This window comes from Balaenoptera borealis, assembly GCF_965194805.1.
Source record: "Balaenoptera borealis genome assembly, chromosome: 10".
Taxonomy (NCBI): Eukaryota; Metazoa; Chordata; class Mammalia; order Artiodactyla; family Balaenopteridae; genus Balaenoptera; species Balaenoptera borealis.
The window spans coordinates 84,224,664-84,250,249 of NC_138874.1; the positions used below are offsets into that span (position 1 = coordinate 84,224,664).

At 36.2% G+C, this 25,586-nt stretch overlaps 1 protein-coding gene across 3 annotated transcripts in view; it reads right to left on the minus strand.

The window, feature by feature from the left end:
• Positions 1 to 25,586, minus strand: part of IDE (insulin degrading enzyme) — a 111,732-nt gene that overhangs the window by 42,576 nt on the left and 43,570 nt on the right. For all 3 annotated transcript variants that reach the window (XM_082339417.1, XM_082339416.1, XM_082339418.1), the window contains 9 exons: positions 25,348 to 25,532; positions 23,775 to 23,982; positions 20,520 to 20,689; positions 8,074 to 8,196; positions 3,480 to 3,592; positions 2,747 to 2,909; positions 1,936 to 2,028; positions 1,407 to 1,498; positions 508 to 588 (listed from right to left, as the gene is read on the minus strand). In XM_082339417.1, the coding sequence (XP_082195543.1) occupies positions 508 to 588; positions 1,407 to 1,498; positions 1,936 to 2,028; positions 2,747 to 2,909; positions 3,480 to 3,592; positions 8,074 to 8,196; positions 20,520 to 20,689; positions 23,775 to 23,982; positions 25,348 to 25,532 (1,228 nt within the window). The remainder of the gene's footprint in view (positions 1 to 507; positions 589 to 1,406; positions 1,499 to 1,935; positions 2,029 to 2,746; positions 2,910 to 3,479; positions 3,593 to 8,073; positions 8,197 to 20,519; positions 20,690 to 23,774; positions 23,983 to 25,347; positions 25,533 to 25,586) is intronic.

Genomic DNA, 25,586 nt, shown 5'->3' on the forward strand with positions numbered 1-25,586 from the left:
TCCAACTCTGATGGGAAACTTACTTGACACAGAGGAGTGGAACAATCTGATTTGGGTCTTCAAAAGATCACTGAGGCTGGAAAAATAAACTAAGGTGGGGCAGAAGAAGGCAAACAGGGAACCCAGGTAAGAGACTATGATGGTAGTCCAGGCAAGAAATGCTGGTAGCTCATATGAGGGTGGTAGCAATGGAAATGGAGAAAAGTGGATGATTTATAGCTTTCACGTAAGTAGCACCTGACACATTGTAGAATTGAAAAATATTTAAAGCCAACAAGCAAAATGTCTATGAAATGAAAATATTAGATGATGATTTTTAGGATGATGAAAATTAAGATTTAAAGAATGTCTTCACATCAAATTTTACCTGGTTGCTACAAAGTCTAAAGTTTTAGACTATACCTTCAATTTTTATCATTTGTATAGTAATGAAAGTAACATTATTTATACAAGATCACTGAAATACTCTACATGCCAATGTATAGAGTAAAATAACAATAAACTTACATGCAATATTCCTGCAATCTTAGAAGTATAACCCCGTGGCCTCTCTTTATCTTTAAACCTAAAAGCAACAGCATTCAAGTCCTAAATGAAAAATTAAATCAATTAGACATAAGTCACCTATTATTTAGAAATACTTTTTTTGGGGGGGGATTGGTTTGCACTATAGACTTTCTACTCCATATTTAACTATCACACTTTCTGAAAAAAAGGCTATGCTTGATTTAGGAATGTACAGAACATGAATGAAAATAACAAACACAGAATATGATTCTGTTGAAACTATTAGTCAAAGAATTAGGAAAACTTTGGAGGAAGCTTGTGAGATCCAACAGTTGCATACATGATGATTTTGCTGACCCTTTCAGAGAACTGCAACCTGATTAGAAGTTATTGTCATAAGTTTCACAAGCAGAGATTATACCTTTAAACTTTTATCTATGTAAAGAGGTTATCTCTTATCCTAAAATACATTTCAGAGTCTTGATAGTCCTTAATTATATAGTAGATATTTTAAAAAACTCTTAAAAGAAGGCTTTAAACATTTAAAAGACAAATACCTTCTGTTTTATGCAAAACAAAAAAAAGGCCAGGCTTTTCCATACAAACAACAATAAAATCACTTTTAAGAACACAATCATATACATAACAATTCACTGTTTCTTTGAGAGTATGCTACAAATTTTTATCACAAGATCTGAAAATGACACAGCTCATGCAACTTCAGGCCGGCAGAGAATAGAGTAAGCCCCAATAGATAAAACCTCAAGAAACTGCTGACTTTCTTCTGAGGGATAGAAAAGCAATCTGATTTCTTTCCTCTTCCTTATATTTAAATTAATTCACATATATTTGTTTCTTGAAAAATTTCCTTAAGAAAAATTTTGGTGAAACAAAAGTACCTTGCACTCTTGGAAAACCCATTCTTGAGGTCCTTCCGCACGTAACTTCTGAATGTATTGAAACATGTGCAAAATTATATCTTCAACATGTACTGGAAAAAAGGGGCACACTTAAAAACCATTCAGTCCTCGAATCCTTCAAAGCAATGAGCTCACTCCTAAGGTAAAGTCAGGTAAGTAGAAGACGGTCCCTCTTAGAGATGGGAGTTCTCACCTCCCTGAGACTGGTTTTAGGGTCCCACATACATGGCCCTCCAGGATTTGGTATATGTGACTGAAGGGGCTTTGGGGTAGTAAATGAGCAAATAAAAAGTCAAGTACACATTTTACAAGTACAACATAATGATCAGTTGTTAAGGAGGGAAAATCATCCATGAAATGAAGTTACACATGATAAATACAATGGATAAAATGGTATGAATTAAAGTGTTTATAGCTTTACAGCAAAAAACAGATCCACAGCATAAGTTAATAAAAGTAAATCATAAGAAATCAATTTTCATTCAAAAACAAAAAGGTCAATACTTACATAATCCTTCCTCAGTCAAGTCCACATTAATGATAAAAAACATAAAACCTCGGGCTCCTTCCTTTTGCCCACCAACAAGAGTATTTACCCAGCCTGTAACATTCAAAGGAAATCAACATGATTGCATGTGTGTCTTCTTTTAAGACAAGGAATTTTTTTAAAAAATTCATTCTGTATGTTCCCAATGGAACACATAGAATGGCCCTCTTGCAGAAAAGATTGGGAAAAAAAATCAGTTCAGAAAAGCACTGAAAAGCAGTTCAGACACTGCAAAAGATTCAAATGATTTTTTTAGTTTGGGAGCTTTCCTTGGGACGCTTCAAATCATTTCCCAAATCAAGAAATCAAGAGTAGATGACTGTGCTTAAGTGTTATATAAAATGAGTCTGAGTGGAGAGGAACCTTGGAAATCTATTGACTGATCCTAGTATACCCTTTGGTTTGATGGATAAGAGCAGGCAAATAAATATTTCAGCACATTTCATAGAGATGGTAAAGAATACCCAATGTGAGCTTTTACTTTTTTTAACCTCTATCTTATTTAAAACATGCACTACAATACCTTTTGAAATATGTAAACTTCACAGCTCAATACTGAAGGATAAAACAAATTATGGAAAAAGACAAAAACAAAAACCCCAAAGCAAAAAACAAGTGTACAACAACCAACACCTCACTCTCATCAACCCTAAACGGTATCATCTGAAAATGTTCCTTCACAGGAAAATATTTAGGAGAAATGAGAGTCAGAGTAAAAAAATACGGTGGAGGTGGGGTACTACCCTCAGAAGCTGGTGTCCAAGAGACTCACCCTTTGATTTAAGTTCTGATAACAGACTCCCAGGACCTTCATGCCCAATGAGATGACCAAGATAATGACCAGGATTTGATTTGTAGTATTTCTGAAGGTCAGGTATGGGAAATGTCACGTAAAGATTCCTAATGTCCTTAATGGGTACTATTTTGTAAAGTTGCTGGGGAAAAAATAAAACAAACAAATCACAAAAGGTTAGCTATGTACAACTCCTACTGAATAAAATACTTACAAACTATGAAGAATAGTGATTTTCAAAAAAAAAAAAGAATACCGATTTTCATGGAAAAATCCCAAATTCAGGAGAGAATCAACTGCCAGAGAAAACCATACTGACCACACTGAAATAAACGACCTGGGCTCTTTCTTAGTGGGATTTCATTACAGTTGGTATGCAGTCCATGTTTGGTCCCCTTGACCATGCAGCTCAATACTTTTGGATACTTGCCTTCTGGCACTGGATAACAGCTTCTACAGTCTGCCAAGGTTATAGCTACCAAAACTACTTTTAACATGCAAAGATCAGAACATATTGTTATCTTTTTGGTGATACACGTCCCTAATAAATGTGAAATTGATTTGATTTGATTTTAATATAAACCAGACAAATATTAAAAACTATATAAATAATGGAACCTCCAAAAATGTTCATGTACTCTTTGGTAAACCAGGCATATATTATGTCCATAAATTTAAAAAAGAAAAAAATACTAGAAATACATGCACTTACTTTAAGATGTTCTTCTTGGAAAGGATGTTCAGGAAATTCTGGCAATGGGACATTTTTGTTCTCCACTTCAGAAAATAACTTCACCACCAGATCAGTCAAGTCATCTAAAGATTCTACAAGAAAACAGACAATGGAAACAGAACTTAAACTAATCATAACACATGATGGGTAGTATTTAAAAATCTTAGGATTATATACACATATATAAAATCACTATTTTGTACACCTTAAGTTTTTTTTTTAAATAAATTTATTTATTTTTGGCTGCGCTGGGTCTTCATTACTGCGCACGGGCTTTCTCTACTTGAGGTGAGCGGGGGCTACTCTTCATTGCGGTGGCTTCTCTTTGTTGCGGAGCATGGGCTCTAGGTGTTCGGGCTTCAGCAGTTGTGGCACACGGGCTCAGTAGTTGTGGCTTGCAGGCTCTAGAGCGCAGGCTCAGTAGTTGTGGTGCATGGGCTTAGCTGCTCCGCGGCATGTGGGATCTTCCTGGAGCAGGGATCGAACCCGTGTCCCCTGCATTGGCAGGCGGATTCTTAACCACTGCGCCACCAGGGAAGTCCCTGTATACCTTAAATTTATACGATGTTATATTTTAATTATATCTCAGTAAAGCTGGGGGGGGGGAAGAAAACACCTTACGATTGCCTGAAAAATCTCAGGACTATTAAAAGGAAAACCTAGGAATTTTTTAAAAACTCCATCTGATAAAGTTGAAGCGTTCAGTAAAATCCCACCAGTGCCTATATAACTTCTGAAGCTATGCAGTATTGATATTGATTATACCTCACACATATCTGTCTCTTTATAGTTTAAAAAACTGTTTTACAAATATTATCTTGTAATAAATTTCAAACAAATATTGGAAACAATAATAGAATAATGAGTGGCATTTGGAAACTATTTTATCTACGATTCCCAAAAGGCACATACGAAACCACTGACAGATTTTAACATTAACTTTATAAATAGACACAGTCTAAACCCATTGCTAAAAGTCAAATATTAGAGTTTGTAAGTAATTGATTTTGTGGGGGAATAGTATAAAATGGTGAGAAGAATCCTGGGTCTTCAATTCTAACCCCAACTTCACCAACCAATTATGTCAAGAGACTATTTGGACAAACTGTTTAACCACTCCAGGTTCTATAAAACATGAAAGCTGGGTAGGATGATCACAAGTCTCTTCAAGGTCTAACACTATGTGATTCTGTACCATACTGTGTCAAACTCATGCAAAGATTTGTAATTGTTGATAAGATTATATAGCCACTTATGTGAAGTTCTTCTATGTTATCATCTATCTATATTTTTAATAGAGAGTTGTATTTGCAAAAGTATGAGATGTTCACTGCAACACCATTTATAACAATAAAAACTGGAAATGACCTAAACATCTATCAACGTGTGCATGTTACAAAAAGTCTGTATATTGGAATATTATGTAGCCATTAATGAGGGAGAGGTCTGTATGTGCTGATATGAAAATATCTCAAAGCTCTATTAAGTGAAAACCACAGACTTCAGTGCCATGTAGTATAATCTCATTTAATTTCTTAACAGACACACATAAATCCAAGTATATTAACAAAATTCTACTTTTGCAAGTATAACAAAAAATGATATAAAGTGACTATCTTTGAGGAGAGGGCATAGTGGTCATAAGGTGGGATAAGGAAGAAGAACGTGATTTCCATTTTATATCTTTCTGTATGGGATAAATTTTTTTCTGTGCACACATATTACTATTACTCCAAAAAGAAAAAAGTGGAAAAGGTTATCTTTTTATAAAGAAGATAACCACTCACCTTGATTCTGCCTCCTCAAAAACAGGTTATTTATAAATGGTATAAACATTCATTACTTGTCACTGTCAGGAAGCATTTGAATCGAATAAGAAATTTCCCTTGATATTCTAGGACCCATTTTGAACTTTTCCATGAACTCTCTAAAAAGCACTTACTCACTATATGAGAATTGCCTATAGATAGTATGAAGTTCTCTTTTAGGCCTATGAATGTGGGCATGTGCACTTTATTTATAAAACATATGTATTTTTACTTTGATTCTTTTGACATGTATGAAGGACCCTAAAATGTCCAGAGCCAAATAAAAGGCCAACCCGTGGCTGTTTGTTATATGACAAGTGAACTCGGGAATGAATCGGGTGTATTTGGAGCAAGAGATGTCAGAGACACCTGACATAAAGACATAAAGAGACACACAGATGGGACACGTAACTGGAAACAAGATGGGCAGTCAACAATGATTTGTCACCCTGAAGTGCTGACGACAGCGAGGCCCTTTAGAGCAAGGTTCTACTAGGGAATGCCTTTCCTTTTAGAAGCACAAATTCACCATGTAGCTTTTTAAAGGTAAGGCAGCTGTACAATAATGCACCATCTGTCTTCACTGTGAGCTACCAGAGATCAGGGAACTGAGTCCCATTCATCTTTACATTACCAGGACTTGGCAATCCTAGGGTCTCTACTTGACTGTTACCTATCTGTCAAGTGTCCAGGTAATTGGTGCTGCCACAACTAGAGGGAGGACCCCGTGGGAGAAGAGAGAAAAACTTTTTTGTCCCTTTGTGACAGAGATCCTTCCACATGGTTACTCTTCCTCTCCCCTCCTCCTAGAAGAAGGAGCGGATTATCTATTAATCCTTTAAGAGATCCTGTTTCCTCCACACACCACTGTACTGTAAGGACACTTCTCCCAGACATGTCATCAAATCCACTGAGCTGAGCACAGGAGGTCAGTCACACTGGGAGAGGGAACTGGAACAAAGAAACTCTTTGTCTCTTTCAGATGCTTATTCTGTCATTTCCACTAAACCAAGAACACTGAGGGCAGGGCTTATGTATGCGTCATCTGTTGTCATTATTACTTGCCTAATAAGTGCGTAATGAAATCATGTGTTTTATCTCAAGATGACGTGGACAAAAATACAGCTTAGAAACCTACTCCCAGGACTAGGCTCTAAATACCAAGTGATATTTTTTAACACTCTGTAGATCTACCTACCTTTAGAGAGCACACAGGATTATAATATACATTTTTTTATTAGCCTTACTCCTTGGATCCATTTTATATCCTTGTTCCTATTACCAAGTTAAAATATATATAGTTGTTTATTTACTACCCACAAAAGTAACATTTGCCAATAGCAGAATACTTTGAAAAACAAAAGCAAAAAACCAAGACCAAAAACAAAAGAAGAAAACAAAAGTCGCCCATAAGCTCATGATTACGGAACGCTGAAAGTAGCTACCTACCATTTATGGAGCATTTTGCTGTGTCGCCAGGCACTGTGCACTTTTTCTGCATTATCTCTATTAAACCTCACAACAGGTATGAGGTGCCACCTCCATTTTACACATGCAAAAACTGAAGTGCAGAGAACTGAAGTAACTTTGTTAGCTCATAGCCACTACATACTGAGTAGGTGGTGTATTAGGAATGCAAACCCAAGCTCTCAGACTCTAGAGCATGAGTTCTTAACTACTATACCACATTATTAAATTTCTGGTATGTTTTTCTACTTTGTCTTATGTCTCCCATTTATGTCTATTAGAATTTTTTAGAAATCCCCAAATGGGATCAGATAGCACACAGTGCTTTCAAAGAGTGCTTTTGTTTTCTATTTAATACAATAAGAATATTTTCCCAAGTTATGAAAACACTGTCATGAAACTATTTATTCATGCAATATTTACTTACTGAGTACTTATGATGTGTCAAGCACTAACCCAGACAAAGCAGTGAACAGTTTCTATTCTCAAGTAACTTACATTCTGGTACAGCAGACAACAATAAAGAATATTTAATATTTCAGGTGGTGATAAATGTTTTAAAGAAAAATAAAGCAGGTGAGAGGAGAGGAAGTGGGAGAAGGGATGCTATTTTCTATAAGATGCTCTATTATCACTATTTAACCAATCTTCTGTTAATGAACATTTAGCTTGTATCTAACTTTTCACTAATAAATACTATACTGAAACATCCTCGTACATCACCTGTTTGAACAACTCTGATTATTTCCTTAGACTGCACTTCTAGAAGTAAAAATGTACTTTATAGGGTGATGCATCTTGTTAAACTGTCCTCCAGAAAGTGTGGAGGAATTGCATAAATTGTATACACCACAAATACAAAAGAGCACCTCTCCTCATAATGGGTATTAGTTAAAACAAAACCCAAATCAAAATTATGGTAATTTAATAGGGGAAACAATACCAAACTTTGTTGCTTTCTAATAGTTTTCCTAGTTTATAATCATCTGTCTTTTAATTTTTTTATTTTTTTTGAATTTTATAAGGTCAAATCTCTCAATCTTGTCCTTTATACTTCCTTTCCTTGCTATTAATTTATATTTTCTTCAGGTCTCCATTTAAAATCACCTAAGCTTCTTTTTAGAACACAGTGAGTTAAAAACAAAATTCCCCTCCACATATTCTCCAACAAGATCATTTTCAAAAGCCTCTGAACAGATAAAAGGAAGTGTCTTATATCCTTCTTCCAATACTTTGAAAAAGCCAAAGTGGAAAACTAAGATTATCCAACACCATGAAGAAATTTTAACGATTCTTACCTCGACCTAAAACACAAATAGCCATTAAGTTGGATGAATAATAAGTAGAATGGAATTTCAGTAGCTCTTGTCTTACATCAATGCCTTCTTGGTTTGGTCTAGTCTCTAGAGTATATTTGTTACCTGAAAGGAAGGAAAAACATTTCTAAGAAAAAGCAAAATATGCAAATTTTAAAGCCATATAATTATTACTGACATTGTTATAAGGTAAACTTAAAAAATAGAGTCCAAACAAACACATATAATGATTAGTCAAATATGTTTGACCATAACCTGGATAAACAGGATAGTATAGTACAAACTAGTAACATTTTAATCTATAGAGAGTCTTCCCTCAAGACCTTAAAGTACCTTATAAAAATTATACTTCTTAAAATTCCTAAGAGATAGTAGGTATTATGAGCACTTATAAGACAAAATGAGATCCACATGGCCTCCATTCACACTTACTTTAACTTCCAATTCCCTAGGTGCTCCGTAATTAATTGAACATAGTCACTGAGGGATCTTTTTGGAACTTGCCAAGTTACTTGTGGAAAGAAATGTACTATTCTTGGCTGAAGCATTAAATTTGTGATGTGAATTCTCATGAATTTGACCTACACTGGTAAAAATAGGATGCAATGCTATTTTTGTAAGTCTCAAGCGATGTACACAGCGTACCACTATGAGATCTCTTATGAAATGTAATAACTAATTCAATTAGGATAAAATATGCATGTCAAAAGCAAATAGTCAAACTCTCTAAGTAGTACATTTCTAATAAAAATCTTGCCATTTAAAGGCTGGGAGGTGGAATTTCAATGATTGGTATCTTTCTAAAAATGGCATCTTGACTAGAAATACCCTAAGATCTAGTATAATAACTTTTATTATTGTTCCTGCTTATACTATTAAATGGGCTACTCTTTTTCACCTGCATAGATGAAACTATGGCAGAACATATTCTTGATGTGTTTTTTCCCCTTGGGTTATTATAATGGCTGATGAACTGGCATTGGGAGAGTGCCCTTCACTAAACTGGGTATCTAGAGAGAGCCATCAGATGGCGTTCTCAGACCCAGTCTTTAGCCACGTAGAACTGAAGATTCTGAGCCAAGATTCATGCCCCAGAATGCTTCAATCAACAGATCTAGTGGAGTGTGCAAGAAACAGCCCAGCAAGTACTCGTTAACCTTTCTCTAGTCAGAAAGCAATCAAATGTACTCATATTCACTAGCATAGCCTGCTAATCAAGTCTCCAGGTTCTTTATCAGTCTTCTCAGTTTCACTAAAGATCCAGTTCAACTCCAGATCTGCTCTGCTAGGGGTCCTAAAATACCCCCTCATTCTACCTGAGGAATCCAGGTGATCTAAAAAGTACCCAGGGTCCTAACTCGTCAGAAAAAAAAAAAGGAAAAGAAAAAAAAAAAGCTTTTTGTTGGGTAATGGTTTGAAGTTCTCTCATATTAAGGTAAAGCTTGAGTATTGATGGTACCTCCCTTTTCTACTAAATGAAGGTTATAAAAGCCTCAGTTCCAGAGAGACTAGTCCTTAGAGCTTCCTTACTCATTTATACTGCCAAGCTCAGAGTCCCACAATATATGCATCAAGATCCACACACTGGGACACCCAAGTTTAGAGAAATTACGTTTTATTTCAACAGACTATAAATGTGATAGTGTTAGATAGAAATCAGATTTTCAGTCTAAGTGTGATATGCCTATTCACAATCTGGTCAATGTTCTGGTTAAAAAAAATCTCAAATCAGAGTATACAAAAACCAAGATCATGGCCTCCATCTAGGACTTAAAATTCTTTCAGTTTGACTAGTTCTAGCTCATTCTGCTTTGATTTTAATGTACCTGAATATCTTACCATTCTAATCCTTACCCTTTATCTTTAGGTTCATTTAAAAACACAGAGATAAAGCAAGAACATACCCCAAATACACTAAGACATGTATCACTGGCAAAATATTGACAATGCTAGAGTGAAAAGATCCAGAGGACCACAACAGAATAGTATACCACAAAAAAAACGAAGAATCCACTGTTCATATGCAACAGCATGGAGGAATTTCACAACTTTAAGGTTGAACAAGAGAAGCCAGACAGACACAGAAGAGTATACACTGCATCATTTCATTTATATAAAGCATAAAAACAGGCTAAACTAATCTGAGTCATGAAAAGTCAGAACAGAGGTTATCCTGCTGGTAATCTGCTTCTTGACTGGGTGCTGGGTCCATGGTGTACTGAGGTTTTGAAAATTCAGTGAGTTGTACATAAATAATAGCAGTATATTCATTCATCTGATTCTTCAAATAGCAGCAGAGTAAAAACAACAACAACAATTTATCAGAGACACACACTTTTCAGTACATTTATTATATTTCAACAAAAAGTTAAAAGTAAAACGAGCCAAAGGAGCCACTCTGTCAACAGCAACCTGACCTACCTAAGGTACAAAAATCTAGTGATTCTGTATCTCTGGCCAAACTTCTAAACAGAGGTCCAATCACGTTTGTTCTGAAAAGTGGCTTTTAGCCACAAATAGATGCCATTCTGTGAATCTACATATTCATTTATTTGCTACCTAGATGCTTTTAGGCTTTCTAATATATGATGACACAAGGAAACTGTGGTCTGTTTGGGAACACAGCCCAGAATGGCAGTGCTGTATCCTTAGAAGCTCCTGAATCAGAAAGAGGAAAAAGTTCTCCACTATTACTCTCTTGGGGTCAGGATAGTCAGCTCTTAATACACTGACAGAAAAACATGAATATTAGGTAAAAATGGGCCAAAGAGTCAGGCTTGTTATTAAGTTTATTAGCCCTTTTATAACAATTTTTTTAAAAAAGTTTTTTAAAAACAAGAAGGCTAGCTATAGTGGAAGTTCTCAAGAAAGTTAGTTGAGGAAATGGCAGGAAAAGCAGGACATAATGCACAGAATTCCATAATTAGTCCTTAAATTACTGAGTAGACTCTGCTACTATCAGTGCCATCATCCCCAGGTAGGGAGGTGCAGAGGAACAAGCACTGGCTTTGGTGTTGGCAGAGATATCATCAAATCCAGGGTCAAATGTCTTCTGGCTGCATGACCTTGAACAAGTCACCCTACTTCTCTTAAGCTCAATCTGCTGTCTTGACATTGATAGATTTATATAACACCAAATTAAAAAAAGAAAAAAGATGTAAAAAAGCATAAGACTAATATGTAACAACCAATAAATAGAATAGAAAGTCTGATGACACCAAGTGTTGTGGTGATGGTGAAATGAGAACTCAGACGCTGCATGAGGGAGTGCAAACTGGATCAACCACTATAGGAAACAACTTGGCAATATCTGTTTAATCTAAAAGATGTACATATCCTAATATACAGTAATCCCACTCCCAGAATTCCACTCCCAGAACCCTAGAGAACTGTGTACAAGGAAACATGTATAAGAATGCTTATAGCAGCAATGTTTCATCAACAGGAAAATGGATAAAGAATAGTATATGCATTTTATAAATTTTTCAGATAGCAGCAAAAAATAAAAATAAAAAACTTATCAGAGGGGGCTCCCCTGGTGGCGCAGTGGTTAAGAATCCACCTGCCAATGCAGGGGACACGGGTTCGAGCCCTGGTCCGGGAAGATCCCACATGCCACGGAGCAACTAAGCCCGTGAGCCACCACTACTGAGCCTGCGCTAGAGCCTGCGTGCCACAACTACTGAGCCCGCATGCCACAACTACTGAAGCCCACATGCCTGGAGCCTGTGCTCCGCAACGAGAAGACACCGCAATGAGAAGCCTACACACCACAACGAAGAGTAGCCTCCACTCGACACAACTAAAGAAAGCCTGCGTGCAGCAACGAAGACCCAACGCAGCCATTAATTAATTAATTAATTAATTAATTAATATATTTAAAAAACTTATCAGAGGCACACTCTCTAATATGGATAATCCTTACAAATATACCACTGAATGAAAAAATACAAGTGGTAGAGATTACTCACAATAAAATACCATTTTTATACAACTAAAAAAACTATACAACATATTGCTTAGGAATAAATGCATGACAGCAATGTTTTATTAAAAAAAAAGCATGGGAGTGACAATCACTAAACTTAAGATAGTGGTTATCTCTCGGAAGCAGGGAGAAAAATGCAATTGGAGAAGTGTACAACAGATGCTCAAACTGTATTAGTAAGGTTCTGTTTAAGTAGTGTGTAAAGAATGATCTGGCAAATGCTTTTATACTGATCTCTTTTATGACAAATAATAAATCTGTAAAAATGTTACAGAATTTAATATAATACTTGAAGTACAGCAGAAAATAGGCAATAAACAGTATCTACTTCTGTTACGATTTGAATTGTAGGAGGGATTCCTGGCTTCTGAGTACAGCACAGAAACCGTTCCACCAAAGCAGGGAAGAAAGCTCAGTAAATGGTCCAGATGACTTTCCTCTACCTAAGAATCCATATGTGGAGAACAATGTGAATATGGCTGGGATAACAAATACCAGTTCAGTCTCTAGACATATACTATCCTAATTTAACACTAATTCAGCTGGGTCATTTATATCAAATTAAAATGCTGCTACAAAAATCTTGAATCCTACCTTTCTGGCTCCCTCACCGTAAGAGTGAGCTCCAGCAGAGGCTTGAGGATGTCAGGATTGCTGACCCACTGGGACCTTCCGCTCTGGGCCTGCCAGGAGACAGCACTGGCTTGGCAGTTGGGAGATTCAGGGTTTCCCATCCTGACTCCATCCTTGACTAATTAAGCAACCTTGGAAAAGTCTACAAATACCTCCAAGGGGTCATTTATTTTATCTGTAAAATGGGGGTAATATGGGTACATGCCCAATTGTTAAAAGCAAGGGTCAATCCCTGATCCCTTCATTTACTAGCTGTGAGACAAGTTTCTTAACTTCTCTAAGCCCCAGTTTCCTTATTGGTAAATACGAATAATAAGAGAACCAGCCTCACAGGATTGCCATGAGGATTAAATGAATAATCTGTGTTAAGGCTCAGCATAGCATATGTCAGACAATAATTACTTAATAGGAACTTGGATTGCTGTGAAGTTTACGGGAAGTGATAACGGATATGAAGACGGTTTTGTAAATTGTAAGCTCAGTAAATTTTATTTTATATTTTCATTATAAGAACTATAAATTCTATTTTAAAAAAAGCTTACAAACTCAGTACTAATGTATATGAGTGCTGATTTTCAAGTAAATAGAATGTATTTTCCTGGAAAATTCTAAAGCCAGCCAAATATTTCTTATACTCTGTGGGAAGGACTGAGTTTGAAGTTTTAGAAATGTGTTTTAGAAATCAAAGCTGGCTCCAACTGTATGTCTCATAAGGTTCTCAGGGAAAAGTCATTTGATAGTTATAACCATGAAACTCTTAATTGTTCTCTGAAAATCCGAGATTCTGAAGGTTAGGTTAATATATCTACAGTTAGTTACTTGGAATTATTATAACCTCTTTTTTCTTTTTAAGCTCTTTCTTCTTGCTATAGCAATCTTCTAAAAATCCTGGAAGAGACCAAAGCCTTTGGAGATATATAAATTTTCCTGAAAAATTAAGAAGGACAATTCTCCTGCAGCTGGGTTAAGTACATGTAAGTACAAGATGTGAGTTACAAAAGAAAAGGGGACTTGAAGTGAAAGCCTCTTAAATGCCATAATAAAGCACCTGTACACTTGTTTTCAGTTTTCAGTCAATTTCTAGTTTTCCATAGACACATTTCCTAGCAAGGAAAAAAAAAAAAAAGATACTAACAAAAGCCAGGGGAAAATTTGGAGAATAATACATGACTAAGCGGGCTGAAACATATCAAATATTTTTATATCTATGAGTTTATCATGATACTAACAAAAACAAATTAGTCATCATTCAAGGATGCTAGGGAACCAACTCAATATTTTGAAAACTGGTAAATAAAGGGAATGAATCAAACATTTGTCTTGCCTTTCCTATAATAATTGTACCACTGGGTAGGCAAAAGTAGAAAAAGAGATCTTCTGTTTATAGTAGTATTCAAGCAAATCAATACGAGAAAAAAATAACAGAATTAGAATTAGAGAGATGACGCATTGAGGATGGCTACAACATCATAAACAGAAAACTAGACATTATACGCCCCTGATGAAAGAACACATCACCACCTATGAAGCCCTCCCACAAAAAAGACAAAAATGAATCTGACCAAGCCTCTATATCCAACTGCCAATTTGTGGAAATACAGAAGACAGAGGAATATGTTAAACTACACTGTTGGGAATGCAATCAGCAAAAGCTAGGCTATGAAAAGTTCTACAAAATAAATATCCTGATTCTTCAATAAATAAATTCCAGGGGGTCAAAGGGAGGGAGCAGAGGAGAGAGATGAAGAATGAACCTATAGACTAAAAATTTAAAAGACACATTAATCACTAACAATTGACACAAGTAGATCTTTATTCAGATAAACCTTTAAAAATTATGACTTTTATGAGACAACTAGAAATTTGAACACTACCTGCATAGTTGATGATATTAATGATAATGGTACTTTTACCTTGTTTTTTAAAAGTCATTATCTTTAGAGACATATATTGAAATATACGTGAGTGAAATGATATGATGTCTGGGATCTTTTCAAAATAATACAAGGGGCTGACTGGGAATGCAGATCAGACAGGACTGGCCAGGGGCAAAGTGATGTATACACAGGGTTCGTTACAGTATTTTGTCTACTTTCATACATTTTAAATTCTTCAGTTAAGAAGAGGAAGGGATGGAAGGAGGAAAGGGAGAAAAAAGTAAATGATTAACTTTTATTGGGGTCTAATTTTTTGTGTCATTATCATCATCCCAGGGTCAAGAGATGTTCAACTACCTTCTGGTTCATATTTCACAATATTTTTTTTGGTCCTAATCCATTTTCCTACTCCTTCCTACAAAAGCATCCTTTATTATGGCCAATAACAGCCAAGGGCTCACTCCTTGGTCTTTGCTTCTTGTCATGGTTTTGGGGGTCAACCTAACATTATCACAAAGAACACAGGCTTAAGAGTTCAGACTGATCTGATACTGAATCCCATAACCTACACAGACACTTCTGCTACCACCCTCCCTTTCTCCCTCCTCCTTGTATTCCCCACAAGGCTATGAAACTTTGGTCTAATTATTCTGTCAGTATTAGTTTTGGCATCTGTCAAATGGGATGATGAAAATTTCAGTATTGTGGTTAAAGTTAAGTGAAATCATATTAGGTAAAACACCTACCCAGTGTGTGGCACTTAATACTCATACAATAAATATTGTTCCTTTTCTTCTTGAGTGGCTCTTCCTCTACTTAAGAAAATCCTACCCAACCTTCAGGAAAATTCAATTTGCGTCTCCTCTGAGATCCTGGAGAATTTAATTCTAGGCAAACCTAAAGCAGGTAGAATAGTAGTTAAAAGCACCAGACCTGGCTCCAGCATTCAAAAAGCTGAGTGACCCTAAGCAATTTAATTACCTTCTCTGAAGTCTTAGTTCACTCATCTATAAGACAGAAATAATAAGAGCACGTACCTACTGGGGATATTGTGAGAACTGAGTTAAATAATCCAGGCAAAGTGCTTAGTACAGCACTCAGTAAAAATTAGCAAGGAGGAAAAAAGAGAGAAGAGATTATGTTCCTGGGAAATCAAATCTGAGATTATACTCCAGTGAAATCCTGGGTTTGACTTGCTCTCCAACTAAACCAGAAACATCTTGAGTGCAAAGACACTGATTATACTTCTTTGCATTTTCTAATGCACTTTACATGTAGAGGACCTTTAAAAAATTACTTGTCAACTGAGAGAGAGAGAGAGATAATCTGAGCACACTTATAACACCCTATTCAGATTCTTATGATCCTGTGGTACGTGCTACAAAACATAATTGCCGCATAACAATTAAGAAAAACATCACCCATATCTGAATACAGCTCCACCCTCTATTTCCAGGCACTCTCCCACTTTGCCTTTCATTCTATCAAGGAGTGCCTGTTTTGTTTCCCTCACCCACATCCTGACTTCCTTCTTTTATTTCCTTCTCAGCTGACTAAACCCAGTTGCTCCCACAGTGTCTGTGGGGTTATGATTAGAGAAACAGATCACTAAAGAATAACCAGAACTAAGTTTTCCCTTTCCTGTTCCAAACTACTTTTAAAAATTCAAGTGCTTCTGCTTTTATTCCATGGAGACGCAGAGAAAAAAAATTTTAAAGGCAACAGGGCAGAGAAAAGACATATAATTTATCAGGAACTATGCAACTAAAACTAAAGGCATATGTGAGTGATAAATGAAGGGGCAAAGGGAATGTGGTCACCAACCACTGGTTCAGCCTAAAAAGAGAACAGGAGAACAACACTTCTCTAATAACACTGCCCAACAGTCAGTTCATCAAACCCACTGACTCTTCAAGCAGCCCTGGCTGCCCCTCACGACTTCATGGCAAAGACCTTTTCAAAGTTTTGCTGTCTTTCACAGCTACTGATCCTCTATTACATTGTTATTATGGAGGCTACTATCATTTACTGAGCACCTTTATGGCTAACCACTTCACATGCACAACCTCTTCTTTTAAAATTTATTTTATTTATTTATTTTTGGCTGCATTGGGTCTTCGTTGTTGTGTGTGGGCTTTTCTCTATTTGTGGTGAGTGGGGGTAACTCTTCGTTGTGGTGTGCGGGCTTCTCATTGCAGTGGCTTCTCTTGTTGTGGAGCACAGGCTCTAGGCACGCAGGCTTCAGTTGTTGTGGCACGTGGGCTCAGTAGCTGTGGCTCACGGGCTTAGTTGCTCCACGGCATGTGGGATGCTCCTGGACGAGGGCTCAAACCTGTGTCTCCTGCATTGGCAGGCGGATTCTTAACCACTGCACCACCAGGGAAGCCCTACTCAGGCATTCTTTTATATCCATTATATATTTTTTACTCTTCTGCTAGAGCTACTTCTAAATACCTTATAGCTATTTTTATATTGTAAATGAAGTAATTTTTCCTGTAGCATTTTTCTAATTGATTACTATTGATACAAAAATGCAATGTTAGTGTTTCTCTTCTTTTGGCAACGCTGGTGAATAATCTTATTTTTAATGACTGATCTGAAGAGTTCTTGAATTTTTTATGTAATCATATCATATAGAAATAAGGAAAGTTTTCTTTTGCTTCCTTTCAACCTCTTACTTATGACGTTTTTTTCCCTTAACTTCCTGCAATGACTAGTACCTACGGCACAACTGAACAAAAAAGTGATTAGAGGGTATTCTTGTTTTGTTTTTGCCTTTCAACAGAAATCCCTTTGGAACTTCAGAATTAATCATGATGTCTGGCATAGGTTGTTATCAACTCAAGAGTTTTTTGTTGTTTTGTTCATGAATGAGTGCTTTTTTGTTGTTTTGTTCATGAAGGAGTTTTATCAAATGCTTTTCCTGGGTCTACTGAAATGACTGCCTTTCACTCTGAATTACTTAAACTGTAGGTTGGGACCCACTCGATTGTGATGAAATAAATTTAATGTATTGGCAGACCAGAATTTTTTTTAAAAGAAACAGAATATAACAGAGGGTACCAGACTACATCTGAAAATATAAGAAAGATATTGTTTGGTAAAACTTTTGTTTCAGTTGCTCACACAAACACGCATACATGTGCTCTGAGTAAAATATGCTTCTTACTGTGGGTTGTATAAAGAAAAAGTACCGTTAAGGACAAACATTTTATTGTAAGGTTTTCTTAAAAATATAGAACACAATGCTTGGTTTTTGTTCATTTAAAAATACCCAGCTTTTCCTGATATTAAATAATAATAATATTATTAAAATAATATTTTAATATTTTAAATATTAATGTTAAAACAATAAATCATAATCCCTTGATGGACAAAATGGCCCACACTCACAGAAACATCTGAAGTTACTAAAAAATAACAGAAGTAAATTAAGTATGAATTTCTGACAAGGATTCTTCTGCAAGAATAACTTTTGCAAAATTTTATACGTGTGTAATTTCTCAGGTAAGGGTAAACAGCTTTCATCATACTTTCAAACTTGTCTGTGACCTTAACAATCGACAGAACCTCTACTCCAAAAAGTTCAATGTTAGTTTATATTTCTAAAATCAGTAGGTAACTTGGTATTTGCATTACTTATATCACATTTTCTGTACTTTTGTACTGAGTCTGGCTAACTCACCTCTTAGCTGTTTATATTACCTCATATTTTGCTAACTGCCCAGCCTTGTCAGTGGTTAAAAAACAAATATGCTCTTAAACTCCACCTCCACGTAACTGACCATTCAATGTTTTTCTTTGCCCATAACTCCTGAAACCTTCTTCTAGGACATTTTAAGATTGTTTCTTGTTTGTGACCAGAGGTAATACTGCTCACCTTACTCACTGGATTTATTTCTGGAAGATCTGTGGCTGCTTCCTGATTATGCTGATTGTGATTTATCACCAGTGAGACTATTTAAAAGAAGGCAACTCCCAAAGAGGAGCTCTAACATGTTCTGCACAATAGCAGCATTGTTGGTGGAGGTATCTAACCTGCCAAAGGGACTATTTAAAGGACAACACTCATTTGGATGTAGTGATTTTGAAATTTGGTTTTTAAAACTCAGTCCCTCTTGATATACCATGTATGCTGATGTTCTCTACGAAAGCCACTTTTCAGATAATCATTACATAGACATTTTAGAGACCACAATATTCACCTTAGCAATGATGCTGTCACAGGGTGCCAAATATTATAAGTCTAAAGAATACAGTATCATTGCTTCTAATTACAATTTTTAAAAATTCCTATTTCTATAAAGCTATACTAATTCCCTGGCTGCTGCTAGATATATTAGAATGGTATCCAAACTGAAAGAAAGCTGTCTTTATAGTCTTTTTTTAAAGTCCCCCAAATTAACTTATGTAATAAGCATAAACTTTAAGTACACTAAACAATCTATTATTTTTATGCTATTTCATAATCCCCAAAGCAGTATTTTAAAATCACAGCAACCTTTAACAATGATTACATCTGGTGAAGTGGTAATGGCAAGAGTAGATGAAGAAAAGGGCAACTTTTTGTTTTTGCTTTTTAAAAAAAATACTTTTGTATCATTTAAATATTTAAATTAAATGTACTTTTTAATGAAAAACTGAATAAAGAAAAAGGGTACAATCGTAAAATCAAGAATCTCTACATTTATTTTATTCTACTCCCTGTTATCCCCACCTCTAATCTCCTACCAGCATGTTGTAGCACTTTGAGAGCAGGGACCTTGTGTGTCTTCTATAGTCATGCCCGGAGCAGATGCTATGCATCTACCTGTAGATAGTAGAGGTGGAGGTGATGGGAGCAGGGGGGTTCAACAAGCCTTGAAGTGAGCATTCTATTTATTCAGAATAAAGAGATCTATTATCTCCTCCCTTTGAAATGCTGATTAATATCTACTCACAGGGACTTCCCTGGTGGTCCAGTGGCTAAGACTCCAAGCTCCCAATGCAGGGGGTCCAGGTTCAATCCCTGGTCAGTGAACTAGATCCCACATGCCGCAACTAAGAGTTTGCATGCTGCAAATAAAAGATCCTGCATGCCGCAACTAAAAGATCCTGCATGCCACAACTAAAGATCCCACATGCCACAACTAAAAGATCCCACGTGCTACAACTAAGACCCGATGCAGCCAAATAAATAAATAAATATTTTTAAAAAATATTTATTCACAACTCTAACTGCTCTGTTCCTTAAACAGTCAGACCCCTATTTGTATGGGATGGCCAGAGTAACCTCTAGAGGGCTAAATAACTGCTTAGGTCACTGTTACTACAATTTTGAGAATATCATTCCACGTATTATGTACAAAGTCCAATGCCAGAATCACTCTGTTGTACACCTGAAAATTACACAATATTGTTCATCAACTACACCTCAATTAAAAAAAATATCCAATGCCAAGGGCCCAACTCCTGTTGACATCCTTCTTTTTGAACTACTAGCCAAAATGTTACTCATCTGTTAAAGGGATTATTGCCACTTTATTCTTACTATTTCTAAAATCTAAATTCAATTCTATCACCTTGTTATCCAACAAACTTGCTTCATATTTGGTCACTCTTCTTCTCAATAAGCTATCACCTTCTCCATGAAGCTCACATACCTAAGCTTTAACCTCTTTTTAGGTCACGAATCACAAATATAGGTGTCTACATAGGGACCTGCCAGATAACATATGTGTAGGGGCATGGTTTAAGAAATACCAAGGAGTAACAATGATATAACAACCATTTATCAGCTCCAGACTCTGAGTTTATGAACAACAGGGTAGGTAGGAACAAGGAGTTCTGCAATCTTCTATCCTGAACTGTAAAATACAATACTGGGCAAAGGGGCCATGGTTTAAATGAGGTCAAGGAGAACAGATGCATTAGAGCCGCAGCTGACAAACCTGTTCCAAATTTGCTGAAGGGGTGTTTGGGATTCCCTGTAGCTTTTTCCAACTGAAAGAGTCTCCAAGCATCATTCATCACATTCTTCTCATGTTCTGAATCAACTGCATTTACCTCTCTGTCTTTGCAACTCTCATCAAACAAGGGGCACAGGAAAAACTGTGCAAACCTAAGGGTATGAAACATAATTAACAATTTGAAAGCTGTTATTTTAAGTGGCCTTTTAAAAATATGTTTAAAAAAATATGTTTGAAACTTAGATAGGAAATATGAATTCTACAGAATAAGAAAAAACTACCATTGCTACTAAGAAAAAAGGAATATAAGTTCTAAGTAACAGAAGAAAAATATAATATCATACATATGTAAATTCAGAGAACTCTGCCCCAGATATGTTAAATAATTAGTGAAAATATAAAAAGATTAACAACTCTGATTCTGACCATTCCCATGTGTTGTTACCACACCACCAATCAATTCTCCGACACCAGCTGGGTGGCCTAAAGTTCAACTCAATACTGATATCATCAGATCTCACAGGTCCTACAAGACTGCCCCCAACTTCAAACACCAATTGCAAGTCCAGGTTGTCACCTGGGCTTCTGACCAACTGGCTGTAGATCAGAGGTTCCCACGACCTCCTCCTCGGGTTCGATTAATTTCCTAGATCAGCTTACAGGACTCAGAGAAATGTTTTACTTACTAAATTATTGGATTTATTATAGGCTATGGATATGATTTATATATTTATCTAAATATTATATATTTATATTATAGGGTATGGATAAGGATATGATTCAGGAGCAGCCAGATGAAAGAGATGCATAAGGCAAGGTATGTGGGAAGGGTATGGAGCTTCCATGCCTCTAGGCAGGCCACCCTCCCCAAATCTCCATGTGTTCACCAACCTGTAAGTTCTCCAAACTTCGTCAGGATTGGGTGAATCACTGACCACTGGTGACTGAAGTCAATCTCCAGCCCCTGGACTGAAAGTTCCAACCCTTAATCACAGGGCTGGCTCCCCAGGCAACCAGCCCCCAAACTCAGATTATCAAGGGACGTCCCCAACGTCACTGCATTAAAATAACAAAAAGCAACCTTTGGCTCTCATCACTTAGGAAATTCCAAGGGTTTTAGGAGCTATGGGCCAGGACCAGGGACAAAGACCAAATATATATTTCTTATTATAAACCACAATACAACAACAACAAAAAGTCAGGGCAGACTTATGAGACAGCAGCAATGTACTTAAGATTTACAATTCGGCATGTCTATGAAAATCCCTGTTGCATATGGCTAATTCTCCAAGAAAGGAAAAGGCAGGTGATGGTTCTTAGGCAATAAATCTTACATTTACAGTTTTAAGTGCAATTTCACTAAGACTCAGGCAGTTTAGGACAAACTAAGTGACCTGTTTTTAAAAGGCTCTATCTGAATATTTTTCCTTCTTATAAAGAAAAGGAAACAAACTTTAATTAGTGGAAAAAATAATGGAGTGAAAAACCTATGACACAGTAGTTTGACTAAGACATAATTATGGGCTTTTATGAAGTATTAAGAGAATTTTAAAAATTTAATAAGCAGTGGTTCAACAAATAACATGGCATGTAACTTTAATATAAGTAACCAATATGCTTTTCTTGAGGCTATTCTTTAATAGTAGTACCAAAGCTGAACTAAGATTCCTTTAGTTAATAAATTAACTCTCCTATATCAGGTTGCAATTTAAATCATGATTTCATATAGTAATAAGTCTTCTTAAGAAACTTTAGACCCCATCTTATAAAAAACAATGTCCAGAATTCAGATGAAGCCAAGAGAAGAGGCTCTGTCTGAATGCGACTACTATTCAGTGGGCCTAAGAGACTCCTGGGTTTATAAACATCTCAGCAACTGCACCTCAGTCCAGCTGTCAAAAGACTGTTATCATTACTTGATATTATTTTAAGCACATAGTGAATACAATCCTGTGCTAAGTACTTTACGCGTACCAATCCAAAGGGAAACTCCATCTATCTGGAGCCTATATTCAAAGATATATGGAAACATAATTCTAGACATATAACCACTTTTATCTACCTCAATTCAGGCTGGGAAAAGTGCCTAATAGCTACATACCATAGCTGGACAAGTTCACATAAAGGGTCATGATTCTGACACAGTATAATCAATATTTTTGAAAGATGCTCTGTATAAGTGGTTTTTTTACTCTGATCCAAGTAACAGACATCCGCCATCAAACAGAGATCTATTATATGAACATCTGCTGAGGCATTTGTAAAGCAGGAAATTAAATTCAGTGTATGATCCCAGGGAACTCATTAATGGAAGTCTTCCGGGAATACATATAAAAGATGATTACACCTCCAAGCTGCTGCCTGAAGACTAAAACATAAGCTAGAATAAATAAGAAACAGGCTACTCCGACCCAGTCCTGTATCCTGAACCCATGGCCTTGTTCTGTTAATGTTCTTTGTGCTACAGAATAAATTCAAACTATTAGGTTTGAAAAAAAAATGACTATTAATATAAGTAAGCAATTAAAGCTGAGAATTACTAAAACTGTGAAATCAAACTTCATTATAGACCCATCAAAAGGCTGCAGAATTACACCTTCTTGGTAACACAGAAAACTGTAAAAATTCACCACGGGAAAAATTACACTTTGAACAATGAATCAAATCACTGATATGATAAAAAATTATATATTGTTAGCTGTATAGAAAATTGACCAAGAAATTAAAATAGCCTAATGGAGTTTGCTCCAGAAAATACTTTCACAAAATGTCCCCAGGGTTGAAACAGCAGGTCAAAACATTCTGTATTCACTAAGTATCCTTGAGGATTGAGGAACTAAAGGAGAACAGACTATTTAAGTTCTAGCATTCTGGAACAGGAGTATGGTTGAAAGGAGATCCATGACACTATTACAGTTTATTCTTCATCACATGCTTCATATGTAATACCAGTTACAATGGGAAGGCCTGGTGAGAATTTTATAAGTCAATAAAATATTCTGTAGGCTTAAAGGCTGGTTTAAAGTCATGCCATTATTTTTCCTCTACCACAAAGTAAATATATGACATCATTCATTATTTTCTTTTTTATAAAATCCAGAGGGGGAAAATACTGGTTAAAATATCTTTTGTTAAGCTATAAAGCTGTGAAGACATATTTGTAAAAATATTAATTATTATTATTAACATGATAAGTGAACAAAGGTGGATAAATTCATAGGGTATTTTCAGCATTACCTGTCTAGGGCACCTTCTAGGTGTTCATGAGAAACATCAAAATAGTAATTGGTATGCTCTCCACTAGTAAAGGCATTTGAACTTCCTGCATGCTCACTGAGAAACTGGCTGTATTCATTTTCTTTAGGGTATTTCTTTGTTCCTAAAAATAGCATATGTTCACAAAAATGACTTAAGCCAGCAATATTTGCAGGATCTGACAAGGAACCTGAAAGAGAAGAGAAAATATACATATATAATAAATCATTTTTTTAAATGTTGAAAGCTGTGGAGTACAGATGAATCACAGATGATTTGGAACTTCTGTTAGCATGATAACTCCAACCACAGTCAGAGAAAGTTAAGCATAGGCTACTCTAAATGGTGCAGTTTAGATTCAAGCCCCAGCTTTTGACATCAGTTAGTTGGTGGCCTTGGGCAGATACTTATCTCCTCTGGACATTAGTTTCCTCACATATCACACTAAGAGGAAGAGTTGAATTCACTGTTTTATAAGAGCTAGAAACTTTCTAGCTCTTATATTTTATTGCAGGAGACAATATAGCATAGTGCTAAGAGCATAAGTTTGGGGGTTAGCAGCTCTACTAGCTGTAAAACTTTGAGCAAAATATTTTGCTTCAGTCACTTTTTTTTTAAACATTTTATTTATTTATTTATTTTTGGCTGCACTGGGTCTTCGTTGCTGCGCCCAGGCTTTCTCTAGTTGCGGTGAGTGGGGGCTACTCTTTGTTGTGGTGCATGGGCTTCTCATTGCGGTGGCTTCTCTTGTTGCAGAGCACGGGCTCTAGGCACCCGGGCTTCAGTAGTTGTGGCACACGGGCTCAGTAGTTGTGGCTCGTGGGCTCTACAGTGCAGGCTCAGTAGCTGTGGCGCAAGGGCTTTGCTGCTCCGCGTCATGTGGGATCTTCCCGGACCAGGTCTTAAACCCATGTCCTCTGCATTGGCAGGCATATTCTTAACCACTGCACCAACAGGGAAGCCCTCAGTCACTTTTTGTATACATACTTTACTTAGAGAGTTGTGCAATACAAATTAGATGATAATTTGCAAAGCACACTGAGCTGTGCTTGGCAATAATTATTTGTTCAACTTATGATGGTTATTATCTTATTTTCCCAATTCTAAAATGCCATTGAGTTAAATAAAAGCTTTTCAGAGAGGAAAAAAAGAAACTAAATGTACATATAAATAAGAAATAACTTGATTAAAGCAGCATTAAAAGTGGAAGAAATGTGCACACAAGAATTTAGGAAATATGGTATTCCCTGGTATATCAAAAGTTTATAAAAGTAAAGGCATTAGAACTGTTACTGTCTTAAAGGATGGGAATGAATTTCCTTGTTTCTAGGTCACCTTAGCTGGGAACCTAACAAGATACTTTTGGTAAATGTAAGGTGATTTAACTTAGACAACTGTAGATTACCTATAGCTGTACAGGGCTACTATACAAAGTAAGGTACATCGAACTGGTAACTACCAGGTCTCCATTCGCACAAATATGGAGAGTTCTAATAATTGTCAACATTAGGTCAATGAAACTGAACAAAGCTTAATTCATAATTTTAAACTGTACCTATGTGTACATCAAGTGCTGCTGATGATTTATCTGTTGTGGGATCACTGATGAGAAGTACTTTGATCCCATTGGCCAGCTCTAGTCCACGGTATTCTCGCTTGTCTTCAGGAGATTTGATGATATGATTTCCTATTCTCTTGATAGCTGGATTATTCATTTTGCTGTAAGTCTTTTTTTGGAAACTGAAAAGAAAAAAATTATTAATTGTTGGATTGTGCTTTTTTCTTTTAATGAAC